The sequence below is a fragment of the Bactrocera oleae genome, chromosome 5, assembly GCF_042242935.1.
Source record: "Bactrocera oleae isolate idBacOlea1 chromosome 5, idBacOlea1, whole genome shotgun sequence".
In the NCBI taxonomy this organism is placed as follows: Eukaryota; Metazoa; Arthropoda; class Insecta; order Diptera; family Tephritidae; genus Bactrocera; species Bactrocera oleae.
Genome location: NC_091539.1, coordinates 15,863,180 through 15,877,345, shown reverse-complemented (window position 1 = coordinate 15,877,345; position 14,166 = coordinate 15,863,180). Strand labels below are relative to the sequence as shown.

The 14,166-nt window shown below is 34.1% G+C and overlaps 2 protein-coding genes across 8 annotated transcripts in view; both read right to left on the bottom strand.

The window, feature by feature from the left end:
• The window catches only part of LOC106621527 (titin homolog), a 73,201-nt gene that overhangs the window by 30,467 nt on the left and 28,568 nt on the right, over positions 1–14,166 (bottom strand). The gene's annotated exons all lie outside the window — the stretch shown is intronic.
• Positions 3,210–14,166, bottom strand: part of Pfrx (6-phosphofructo-2-kinase/fructose-2,6-biphosphatase) — a 41,082-nt gene continuing 30,125 nt past the window's right edge. For 2 of the 7 annotated variants that reach the window (XM_070110602.1, XM_014240428.3), the window contains exon 2: positions 3,210–6,731. In XM_070110602.1, coding sequence (XP_069966703.1) covers positions 4,011–6,269 — 2,259 coding nt within the window. In that variant the 5' untranslated portion in view covers positions 6,270–6,731 and the 3' untranslated portion in view covers positions 3,210–4,010. Of the gene's footprint in view, positions 6,732–7,158; positions 7,551–8,030; positions 8,317–14,166 lie in introns of those variants that run through there. The other 5 variants (XM_036371303.2, XM_036371305.2, XM_014240426.3 and 2 more) reach the window with 5 other exon arrangements.

Sequence of the window (14,166 nt, the reverse complement as noted above, 5' to 3'; positions counted from 1 at the left end):
AATTTTGTTTTTCAATTGATGATGACCGCTGAGAAGCATAATTTTAAATAACAACATTACTAACAAATATTCTTATGAAATATAGTGATTCATAATGGAAACAATTGTAGTGAATTATTGGAGAAAAAATTTGCAAAAAATTTTTGCAAAGCACTGGGCTCCCCTGAGAATTCGGGACCCCGATCTTCCCTCCTCTCTCCTGTACTCTGTATGGTATACCATAGCCACAGCAACGCGCGGCCGGATCTTCTAGTATGTATGTATATATATAATTGTCTTTCCGAAAAACAAATAATTTTGTAAAATATACAGCATTTAATAAAGTATAACTCCTGTTCTTTTTTATGACACTAAGAATTCATTTTAGACACAAGTTTTTGCCTCGCCCCATATGTGGATAGCTCCCATAGCCGGACAAAAACACTGCGACGGAGGGTATCCGGTTATGAGATTAATATATATAATATATGATGATTAATATTTAACAACGCTTTTAAATTAAAACATTAAATTTCATTTACTCGAAAAAATTTAATTGCTTGTGCGACATATGTATGTGCGTAAACTTTTATCTTTTGCTGAAAAGTACTTTAGCATATCAAGTGTTGCTTTTAAAAAAATTTACTTACCTTTTCATTTTTGAATTTTAACTACAAGTATATTTGATGTCAGATGACGTTAGTTCGTTTATGTGTCTATATGTGATATTGTAAAAAATAAGGTACGTAAGTTGCCTTTTTAAAACGATTTTATTCGCTTCAACTGATGTTTGTAACTTTTTTCTGTGCAAGATACTTGAGTATAAATTGAGATATATTGATGAAGCTTGCTACATAAGCTCCTTGGCGTAGCCCCGGCCCCTAAAGGGTTTAATGTACATATCTGTCAAACCGCTGAAGCTAACACAATCAAATTTGCTGGGAGGAAGTATTTTTAGCACTTTTTAGCGCGATTATTTTTTACAACTTTGGGTGTTGATTAACTCATTAACAGTGCATCAATGAACCTAATTAAATTTTTGGCGGTGAAGCTCCATGAAGGACCAGTGTTCATCGTTGGTATAGCGAATTTAATCGAGGTCGTTGTTCACTTCAAGACGAATTTCTTGAAGGTCGTCCAAAATCAGTTGTCCCGGAAACTATTGATACTGTGCGCAAACTGACATTGCACAATCGTCGTGTAACCTAACATGGGATTGAGACAACTATACTCGTAGGTATTAGTGGAACTAGCACACATTCAATATTGTACGAAGATTTGACTGTCAAAAATTAACGTTAGATCCCACGCAATTTGACAGTCGCTCAAAAAAAGGTTCGTGTCGATTGGCCGCACCGAAGCTATAATACCCTTCACAAATACAAAGGCCCCTTACATGAACTTGATTCCGAACGTTCAATTTGTATGGCAGCTATATGATATAGTGATCTGATCTGACCAATTTCTGCGGAGAATAATTTGTTGCCTTAAGCAAGAACTTTACTCCGATCGTTCAGCTATATGTCATAGTCATCCGATCTATACAATTTCTTCGGCGATTAGATTATTGCCTTAACTAATAATACATGCCAAATTTCGTGAAGATACCTCGCCAAATGAAAGAGTTTCCCATACAAGCACTAGATTCCGATTCTTCAGTTTGTGTGGCAGCTATATGCTATAGTCATCCGATCCATACAATTTCTTCGGAGATTGGATTAATGCCTTAAATAATAATCCATGCCAAATTTCGTCAAATGAAAGAGTTTTCCATACAAGCACTTGATTCCGATTGTTCAATTTGTATGGCAGCTATATGCTATAGTGATCCGATCTATACAATTTCTTCGGAGATTGGATTAATGCCTTAACTAATAATACATGCCAAATTTCGTGAAGATACCTCGTCAAATGAAAGAGTTTTCCATACAAGCACTTGATTCCGATTGTTCAGTTTGTATGGCAGCTATATGCTATAGTGATCCGATCTATACAATTTCTTCGGAGATTGTATTATTGCCTTAAATAATAAAACATGCCAAATTTCGTGACGATACCTCGTCAAATGAAAGAGTTTTCCATACAAACACTTGATTCCGATTGTTCAGTTTGTATGGCAGCTATATGCTATAGTGGTCCGATTTTGGTCGTTCCGACAAATGAGCAGCTTCTTTAAGAGAAAAGGACAGGTGCAAAATTTCATATCGATAGCTTAAAAACTGAGGGACTAGTTTGTATATATACAGACAGACGAACAGACGGACAGACAGATAGACGGACATGGCTAAATCAACTCAGCTCATCATGCTGATCATTTATATATACATTTTATAGGGTCTCCGACGTTTCCTTCTAGGTGTTACAAACTTCGTGGCAAACTTAATATACCCTGTTCAGGGTACGATAGCGATGCTTCAAAACACGTCTATGATATCGTGACAGGTGATGAATCGTAATCGCAAATTTTTAATGATTAATATTCCCTAAATCTATAAGGCAACCTTCGTATAACTGAAGTTGTTTAACAGCTCGCTTCTTATGCAGTTTTTTACATAATGAAACTCTGGCAGTTCTGAAAACTGAATTAAAATATAAATTATTAAACTAAATAAGAACAACGAACAACAAGTTTAATAGCTAGAGGCAGCAATTCTGTCAGAATTATTATTATTTCACGAAGAATTTCAAAAATAGTAATCTTCAGAATATTTGAAGCCTTAAATTAAATTTTTTGAAGTTGGAAATTATAAAAATTCGAAATAAAAGTAAAAAAGGGATATCGTTTTAGTTTGAATTTTACCGATGAAGGCAAAAGTAGTAAGTAGACCCAATGATCAGATAAGTCCAAATGTGTTTGAGAACAGTTTTATTGGCAATAAATAACACTTTGTTTCTAGAACTGTTGATGAAATGACGTGTTCGGGCAGTCTAAAACCCAGCAAAAGTAATTTATTATCAATCTATAAAGGAGATAGTTCCGACCGATAAAAAATTAAAGTACGAAGCGAATATTTATGCAGCCGTAACAGCTACAAAATCTATATTAAGGCCAAAATAAATACAAGTATTTGACCATCGCTTAAAACCTTTAAAAATATCCTCGCATAAACAATGCGAATATCTGGTATGATATAAACAATTCTTTGCTTCAATGCTTTTTTTAACATTTATTTTTTTTTTTTTATGGATGCATACGGACCCCCATGGAAATTAAATAAAACCATGCAGTATCTTCATCATACAATAATTTATTTGGGATTCAGTACAGTAGGTGTTGTTTTCAATTAATGACAAAAATCTTAATTTTACAAAATATATGTATTTTAGTTTGTATTAGGCTACAACAATTATTATTTTGAGTAGTTTGCTGTTAGCTACAAAATAGTTTCAGCCTAGTCTTCTTACCTCTGCAAAAAAATTTAATAAATTATATTGAATACAAATTTCACATCTTCATTAAAATACAAACATTCGCAAAAAAACTGTTAGCACAAATTTACGAAAATAAGTTTAAAACTGATAGTTTTTGGGGTATGTATTACAATCATTAAAATTTATTATTAACTATATGTTTAATTTTTAAACCTTTGGGTATAATAATATACGATTGAAATATGCGTGTATAGATGGGTATGTGTGTACTCAGCACGTAACTAGACGAAAACATTCTCGCAAAAGCGTACTATTACATACATAAGTACATATAATTTATTAGCATTTAGCTAAAACTATACTATGAGCATACAAAATCGAGTCCAGTCATATACAAGTTGCAATAGTAAACTTTTGGGCCATTAATGAACCTCTTAAACAGTTCCATATCACTAATTAGTTATAAAAAAACTCATGTGCAAAATCACCATCAACTATCAGGTAACTATTCAATCTAAATGTTCATCATTACAAATTTAGTTAGAATGCTTAATGTACATTTGTTATATGTTTGCTTATGTTGCATTATCTTATAATGTATTAACCTTTTGGAGGTTTGCCAGCAGTCCTCGTTTGAGTGGAGTACCTGGCTGTTGCCGTCAGAGGTAAGCCGCTTTGTTCTTAGCTGCATCCTTCGAGCCAACAACCACGCCCTCTGTCACCACCGCCAATCCATTGCCCATAGCTCTGTTACTGCCATTTGCCGAGTTGACATCGTCACCCACAATCAAAACCTTACCCACGCCATCGGGTGCCACCAATTCACCACTCAATCCATCCAGGCCCAGAGACACATCACCGGGTATCTTCGGTTTCGGACGATGTGTATCAACCGCATCAATTGGCAACTTAATGTGCTCCACCTTACATCCATAAGCTACCGGTGTCAGCTTGATGACTGTATGAAGCGGCACAAACAAATATGGAAGCTCATCGGCAGACTTATCCAAGAAGTAAGCAAATAAACAACGCAAAACCGCTTGATGCGATACTACCAACACATTACCTTGACGTTCCAACTCCATTATAACCGGCTCAAGACGCGCTACCAAATCCTCATAGCTTTCCCCGCGTGGATAACGATAAGCAAACTTGTTTAAGTCGCGTGCCTTGAATTCTTCAGGAAATTTTTCTTTGATCTGTTCGTAGGTCATCTCTTCACAATGACCGGCATCAATTTCATTTAGCGCCTTCCAACGTTCTTGTGGAGCCTTTACATCCGCCACAGTCTGTATAGCACGTTTCATCCACGAAGTCCAAACGCGTAATCCATCAATGTGTTGCTGTTCAATGTACGAGGACAATGCCTTGGCGTATTGACGTCCACGTTCACTAAGATTCGAATCGCCACCAATAAGTCCCTTTAGATTATGTTCACTTTCGCCATGACGCGTCAAATATATAGTACGTGGCGTTATGTGAGTGTTCATCAAGTAATAAACTATACGTGATTCTACATGACCCTCGTTGTTATACACTACGGTCTTTTTGCCTGCATTATAAATCTTTAAAAAGCTAAGATGCGATTCCGTTTCCTCGTCAATCGGTTGGTAGCGTTCTTCGTAGTGTTCAATACGTTGTAGAAAGTCGCGTACCACAAGCTCTGTGTTCATATTGTAATAATCGGGAGAGCTCACCTTTACTTCTTTAATGTTTTGTTCGATAATGTTTGGATCGTCACAGATAGATTCCACAAAGAACAAGCGGAAGTTATGTTGTTTAACGACAGTATCATAGATTAGTTGACGACGATCACATGTCGAGTTCGTCGCATCAAACACGGCAACGCTGCCCAAGCCGCTCAGCAGCCATTCGCAGGAGTCGTGAAGTGCGTGGTTAGCACAGCGATTTCGTATGGCCATTGCCTCTTCATTATCAGCGCGAAAAAACTCATGTGACTTGTAAGCTGTTGTCGCACAACGACGGTATTCGCCCAAATTGAAAACGCGCGTTGAAATGCCTATCCAATTTAAGTAACGCGCAAGTTTTTTCGAGATAAAAGTTTTACCACGAGCCGGCAAACCGACCATAGCAATTACATGCGGTGTAGTAACGTCGGTAATGGCTCGTTCACCTCGTACCGGAAATGGCTTAGTCATCACCGTTTCAGATGTTGGCGGTAGCAATTTTCGCAATTCATCAGACATGATGCTTGGACAGACATGTAACTCATTTCCAATGGCAAGATCAGCTGTTTTCTTCAATTGATTGAGCGAGGTGGTACGCACGCGCAGCGAGGGTGATGTGTTGAAGGGCATATCCATTATGCTAGTGGCGGTCACAGAGCGTACAAGGGACTGGTTTTTGATTGCAGCGGCAACGACAGATGCTGTGGAGGAGAGCAGTAGGGAATTTGTGAGGGTCAATTGGGTTTGTGTTTCTTGATTCTTGAACTTTTCAATGGACGTTTGGGGAAAGGATGCTGAGGTGGTTGATGAGCAAGGTGATGTGGAGGCGGATGATGAATATGAATCGATAATAGATGGAGGCGGTGTGGGCGGTGGTGTCGGGGATGCAACCAAAAGTGGTTGTTGCGTCGTCTGCGTTTGGTCGTGTATATGAGCTTGAGTGTTAGTGCTAAGTGCGCTAGACTGATCTTTTCTGTAAGGAGATGATGAAAATGTTGTCAATGTATCTGCTGGCAATGAGAACGCAGTGGATGACTGTGATGCTGTCGTCGCAGTCTTCGTCGTTGTTGACGAACTGATAGTGTTTAATGAAGCCAGTTCGTTTAATGATGGTGATATAACTGTCGTTGATAAAGACAATGAAGAAGATGGTGATGGAGATGATAATGTTGATGATGATGATGATGATTCTGATGATACGATTACATTGGTACGTTCAATAGTATTCATAAATAGTCCTTTTAAAATTCAAACTTAGACAGTATTAATCAAAAAATATATTAAGTTCTCTTTAAATCACTAACTAGCTGCTGCGGTTTACCACTTTGTGACAGTTACATTTATGGAATTTTAAGCATGTAAATGTTGCCCAGAAAATGGATATTATTATATCAAAATTTCTTATTTTATTAATGTAGTCTTTATTTCGTTTCTAACGAAATTTGGTGGACGTTGTGAATATTTAAAGATGCTTAGGCCGACCAGTGCGTAAAACACAAATTTAACTACACCCTGTCTTCTGCCTGTTTGCCTGCCTGCAGGCCGCTTGGCCAAGCCTATTGTTTGTAGAGCAGTCTCGTGGTTCTTTTGCGGTTGGCAGAAAGTCTAAAACAGATTTCTCTATAAGTTTCACTGCTTTCGTTTCGTATTGAGTTCGGTTTGGTTAGGCTTTATACTTGTGCGATTTGCTTTCTGCAAATAAAATTCAGAACAAAAAGAAATTTCCATATAAACACTATTAAAATCACATATGCATACAACGCCAAAGAGGTAGGGGATGAGTGTCCTCATATATTTATGTGTAACTATATTACATAATATATATTACACCATACGAATTCAGTCAATATCTGTTATTGATATCGCTAATTGAAGGATGAAATCGAAAGTAAAATTTTAAAAGTTTTTACTAAATTCCATACTCCAACAAAAACGTATGGTGAGAAACAGAAGAACATTATTAGACCATATTTAAATAACAACTAAACAATGTAAGTTTCAAGGTGCGGGCCAAGTTTTAAAGCTATATTTTGGTATTCGAAAAATATATGAAACGTTTCACTTTTCATACGATATTGTTAAAAATATTGTTTGTATTTAAGTCCTACTCGCTCCCTACCTTGACTCATCGTGTCCGATTTTCTTCTTTCTAAATCTGCAATGTTATTATCTTCCTTAATTGTAGCAAAACGCCACTTGCTGACTTGACCAGTGGTATCCGATTTCCTTCTCAGCATAATTGCAGTTTACTTGTACTTTCTAACAGAACTTGAAAAAATTCCGAGTTAAGTGGGCTATTAGTGGCGGTAAATCTATAACTGTTTACACATGAACCATTTTATACTGTTATATGGACCCTATTGGTCTGATAACTTATCAACTACATGAACTCAGGTTAGGAGAAGATCAAATCTAATCAATAGTCAACGCTTAAATGCGGATCATACGATATTCCTATTTTCTATAGGCTTAATTATAGAAATTCTAAATTTACAATAAAACACAAACAGTATAAAAAGTTATAGTTTAGTGGGGAGGAAGTAATGATGACGCACAACCTGAATATTGAAAACTAATTAAAATATATGTATTTGAATGCAGTTTATATAAATCGATGCACAATTGATTCCGTGTTAACAGTACTAATACCGTCAATATTGCCAATAAGTCAAATTAATAATATTTCCTAAAACCGCCTTTGGCTGATACTTTCTATATTTTGGTGCTAAATGAAGAATTCGTGTTCGTGAAGTATGTTCTCTTCGAATCAAATTTTACAAAGCTAGTTGTAACTGCTGCTACTATATCTAAAGGATTAGGCAAATTAAATACATATACCATACTTCATATAAAATCATACAAATTAATCATATGACATTCACAAGGACTACTTTCAAAACTATTCACAATTCACTAAATCAATCACTTCTTTTCTATTTTTTATACATTTAAACATAGGTAAATATATAAGTTCACACAAAAATTAATTACCGTCTAAAATTAAAAAATCAAACGAATGCGAATAGACACGGAATGAGGCGAATAAACAACGAAGAACGCAGAAAACAAACACGTGTTGCCTGCAAAATATTTATTTCTATACTGAAATTTATTTTTTCGATTAAGAAAACTTCTGTTTTACTACACGGTTGAAAACAAATGCACACACTAAACATGTATGCGTACATAGTTACTCCCATGAATAGTCGTCAAACTAAGCAAACCTCTGAAGCAATTATTAAAATTGTTTAATTTTGCTTAACGCATTATTTAAAGCAATTGATAATCAAGTATACTGTTATTCAAAGAGTTTTTATAATTTGTCTTGTCTCTTTTAAAATTTTCAGGAGAGAAAATTCAGATTATTCAAAGAGCCAACCGTGTTTGTGTGAATGACATGATTCTCGTCAGGTCTAAAACTACACTTGGAAAAATAATAACTCAGTTCTGAATTCGTAAACATGTGCCAATAAATTGATAAGAAATCATACAAAATATTTTCACAAGAATGATGTTATGTGACGCTTGCTGTCATAAATAGTAAATAACGGCATATCATGGAAAAGGTGAATAATAAAATTTCAAAAAGGTCAAATTTCAATAATGGTTATTGTTGCGATTTTTAAATGAAAATATCAAGCACTTAGAATCTACTTACAAAAAAATAAAACAGATACAAAAAAAAGGGCATGCAAAAAACTTAGCAAAATACTTCATAAGAAACCTGTGATCAAAAGTAAGTTTTATTTTGAGTAAAAAAAATACAAATCATAAATAATGATTATTTTTGATTTTTATTTTTTTTTTTCTCAAAAATAATAATTATTTATGAGTTATTGTAAAACTAATCATTATCGGTGAAGAAAATCGTAAAACTCAATGTATAATGATTATTACGTGATGTTTTAAATAAAACTTATAATGATTACGGTCTCTGGTTAAAAAAAGAAATAAGTATTCAAAAAATAAATTATTACAATTCTGATTTTGCTTCAAAAAGCTGATGTAAATCGTCAAAAAACAAATATCTTGTCACGGTTTTAAGGTAATAACTGAAATTTTTAGAAGATACTACTTACTTGGCCACATTGCTCAAATTTGTAAGACATATCGTAAAATGAAGCATCAAACAAGAAAAAGTGTTAACTTCGATTGCACCGAAGCTAAAATACCCTTCACAAAAACAAAGGATCCTTGATTCCGATCCAATTTCGTGAAGATACCTCGGCAAATGAAAAAGTTTTCCGTGCAAGCACTTTACTCCGATCGTTCAGGATCGTTCGGAGATTACATAGTTGAATTAAACAATAATCCATGCCTAATTTCGTGAAGATATTTTGTCAAATAAAAAATATAAAAGTTTCTCATACAAGCGCTTAAAGCCGATTGTTCAGTTTGTATGGCAGCTATATGCCATAGTGGTCCAATATCGGTTCCGACAAATGAGCAGCTTCTTAGTGAGAGAAGGACAGGTGCAAAATTTCAAATCGATAGCTTAAAAACTGAGGGACTAGTTCACGTATATACAGACGGGCAGACAAACGGACATGGCTAAATCAACTCAGCTCATCATGCTGATCACTAATGTATATATTTTATAGGGTCTCCGACGTTTCCTTTGGGGTGTTACAAACTTCGTGGCAAACTTAATATACCCTGTTCAGGGTATAAAAACGGGAAAAATTACGTTCATTAGAATTTTTTAATATTTTTCTTTAAGATAATTGGATTAATTTGTACGTTCGTCGCGAATTTACTAAATTTTCTTCTGTGAATTAAATCTAACTTTTGATATAAAGACGATTAAAATATAAACAATGTCGATACAACATCAGTTAAAACACATCTATAAATGCTCTTATCGCATTTTTCAGTTTAAAAAAAATTAACTAAAATGATGTTTTGTTAATTATTAATCATAAACAAATTTATGATCGTGACTTATTTTAAAGAAATCTAAAGAACTTCTACAACACACAAAAAATATTTCATATGAGCAACAGTTTACAAAAAGTTCTACTGAATTTTTTGAGTGTATAAATAATAGGACATATCTCTGTGGACACTTAACACATACATATTTTTATCCGAAACCCCCAATTCCAACTTGTACCGGTTTTAAATACTATACCTATTATATGTATATATAAGTACAGGTTGGTTAATCTCACCAAGAAAAAGCACTACTAGCTCCGAATTGTTTTTTCTCAAGTTGGTACATCTGTCGTGAGAACACATGCAAAGTTACAAGTCATTCTGTCAATTAATTCTTTGTTTACAAGCCATTTGAAGATAACGTGTCAGAGTATTATTTTAATATGGAACAAATTGAATAACGCGCAGTGATTAGATTCTTTGTTTTGAAAGGTTTAAATGCACAAATGAACGATTATTAGAAATGTACAAGGAGTCCCCACCTTCAAAACGCACCGTTAAATTTTGGGCTGGTGAATTTAACCGTGGTCATATTAGGCTTGAAGACGATCCACGTGAAGGATGACCAAAAACCGCAACCACACCAGAAATCATTGAGCAAGTTCATAACATTGTTGATGAAGATCCCAGTTTGACTAAGCGTGAAATTGCTTATGCCATAGGCATCACAGACAAACAAGTACTTCATAATGTAAATGGTGAAATACATATGAAAAAGCTATTTGGAAAGTTAGTACCGCACACAATACAACAAAAACTAATTGGAAAACAAATTTCTCAGCATAATTTGGAGCGTTTTAAGCAGAATAAAACTGATATCTTGCGTTGTTTTATAACTATGGGTGAGACTTGGATCTACCACCATGATCCTAAATTGAAACAAGAACGTTTACAGTGGACTGAAGTTGGTTCTTCAGCTCCAAAGCAGGTGAAGTCACAACGATCAGCAGAGAAAGTTATGGCATCAGTTTTTTGGGATGCAAAAGGAGTTTTGTTGATTGATTATCTGCATAAAGGTAAAACAAACAACTCTGAATATTATTGCAGCCTTTTGGATTTGGTTTGCAGCACAAAAAATCATTTTTCATCAAGACAATGCATCTGCTTACAATGGTGTTTTAACAATGACAAAATTCAATGAATTAAAGTATGAATTGCTTGAATATCCACCGTATTTACCAGATAAGTGGATTGAAGTTAAGGGAGATTATTATAAAAAAATATATTTCGTACCAAAAACAGTATTTTTTCATTTCAAGCGCAGATACTTTTCAACCAACCTGTACATATCCGTATGAACATGTATATCTACGTCATGAGCTGATAACAATCTTCAGACAATCGACTTTTGCAATCAGAGATAATGAATTGTAATTCTAATAAATATATTGATGTCAACAATAAAAACTAAATTCATACACATACAAATGTACACACATATTTACATAAGGCAATTACGAATTGTTTTATTTGAATGAAATTGCAATAATTGAAAGCTATTTACATAAACGAGAGTTAGATCACGCTCACACAAACTAGTCTTAATGCAGGGCGCACAATTTTATCAAAATATAATAATTATATAGTATAAAATAATATATAATAACATATTTAAAAGATTTATGACTTCTTTTTACCAGCATATTTGCAAATATTTACTCATTTCTAGAGAATGCAATGTATTGCCTCATGGCTATCGAGTAATTCGATAATCATATGAACTTTCATATTTTATTTGTAATTTTAGTAATTTTTTGTTATATTTCTTAATTTAAAAAAAAAATCTGTAGCTTTTTAATAGAATTAGTAAATATTTTTATACAATTTGAGTTCCTTTGTTGAATGGATTTTCTACCTACAACGCAAAAAGTAGTAATGACAAAGAAATCACTACATCAAATTCTCTAAAAATAATTTTTTAATAAGAAAATGTAATTTACTCCTTAGCTTGTTGCATTAGCAATTAGAAAAGTCAATTATTTTAACTTTTGAAGTTTTTAGAATATTTTGAATATACTTATTATATATAATTAAATAAAAAAACAAGTAAGGAAGGGCTAAGTTCGGATGTAACCAAACATTTTATACTCTCGCAAAGTCAAATGGTATACTCGTTTGAGATTTCTTTGTGGATTGGCTGATATTTTCGGTAGAAGGTCAACTATAGGCACTGGGGTTCACATATTTAGTACTTAGGGGCTTGAACAGTTTTGGTTCGATTTAGACAATTTTTGTCACAAGGTGGCATACTTTAAGCGTATTATTCACACAAAGTTTTACCCCGATATAATCATTGTTGCTTGATATGCATAGTGGAAAGTGAAATAATCAGATGGAATTGAAAATGGTGTTATATGGGAAATAGGCGTGGTTGTAGTCCGATTTCGCCCATTTTCGCACTATGACATAGAAATATGAAAAGAACGTTATGCCAAGATATGGGTTTTCACTTAAAAGTAGGCGGTGCCACGCCCACTGTCTAATTTTGTACGCGGTTCCTATAAAGTCATCTCATACTATCCCAAAGATAAAATTTAATGTCTCTGGCGTATTTAGTGCTTGATTTATCGCGCTTTTAGTAGTTTTTAACAGTACCGTTATATGGGGAGTGGGCGGAGTTGCCAGCCGATTTCAACTATTTTCACACTGTAGGTAAGGTTCTAAAAACATTTGCTTCCAGTGAATTTTGTTATTATAGCATTAGCGGTTTAGGAGATATGCATATTAAACCTATTAGGGGCGGGACCACGCCCACTTAAAAAAAAAAATTTAACTGCAGATGCCCCTCCATAATGTGATGCTGTGTACCAAATAACAGTCTTGTATCTTATTGCGGAGCTTAGTTATGGCAATTTATTTGTTTTTGATTAATGGCGTTTTGTGGGCGTGGCATTGGTCCGATTACGCCCATCTGCAATACCAACCGTCTCAAGGTAGCAAGAAACATGTCTACCAAGTTTCATAAAGATATCTCAATTTCTACTCAAGTTAGAGCTTGCACGGACGGACGGACGGACAGACAGTCACCCGGATTTCAACTCGTCTCTTCATCCTGATCATTTATATATACATAACCCTATATTTAATTCGATTAGTTTTAGGTGATACAAACAACCGTTAGGTGAACAAAACTATTATACTCTGTAGCAACAGGTTGCGAGAGTATAACAATTGTTTTCGACCATTAATATTCGTAGTTTAAATTAGGCAGATATAACAGTGTAAAAAAATAAGCTAATTTTGGCATATATTTACATTTTAGTCCATGTACTTGTACTTGTCTGATCCATTGGATTTAAAATTTTCTACATACGACGTTGAATTTATTAACATAAAGCGTGCAGATAACATTTTGCTTGAAATAATTTTTTCATATGTACATACGGAATATATGTATATGGTATGTATGTATGTACGCTGCTCATATATGTACATATGTACATGTGACAAATAAACATAATTAAATAATCCTGTATACATGCATATGTACATACATAGGTATGTAATCAAAGAAACTCAATTACTTTAACATTAGGAAGGCAATAAGGGGAACCAATCACCCACCAACATTTGGCTTAACTGTGAATAAAAAATTTAAATTCTAATTTTAATGCAAAATTGTATATATACATATGTATGTCTATGTATTAGGGTGTCCGTTATTTTATTTACTTTTTTTGGAAACGCCACAGTTTTTGCCCTAAAAAAAGATCCAACGTAAACAAGCTTATTTTCAATTTAAATCGTGCCTAATTCATTTTACTTTTCGCATATACATATTTAACTCAAAATAAATTTCGTCTCTATATAGAAAAAATATTGTAACTACACTTTTTAAAATGCTTATTTATAGCTTTCCGCTTTATCAGCAAGATCGAGCAAGAAAAGAGCTAATCTTTTGTACAGAAATTATCATGCTCCCACTTAAATGCTTCATTTCTAACTATATTCAATATTTCAGGAGTTATGGGCAAATTGTATGCGATACCTTAAATCCCGAATAAAACAACATCTTTAGCTCTAACTGGTTGCCGTTTTCACAGTAAAAAATATCAAAACATTAAAGTGAAATTTATTTATGCCCAAGTGTGTGTGTATTTATGTCCATGTCACACACGGCAAGCATTTGCGGCTTGACGCGAAGCAAACCTGACAAGAAAACACGGATGTCAAGCGTGATCTAAAGCCAATT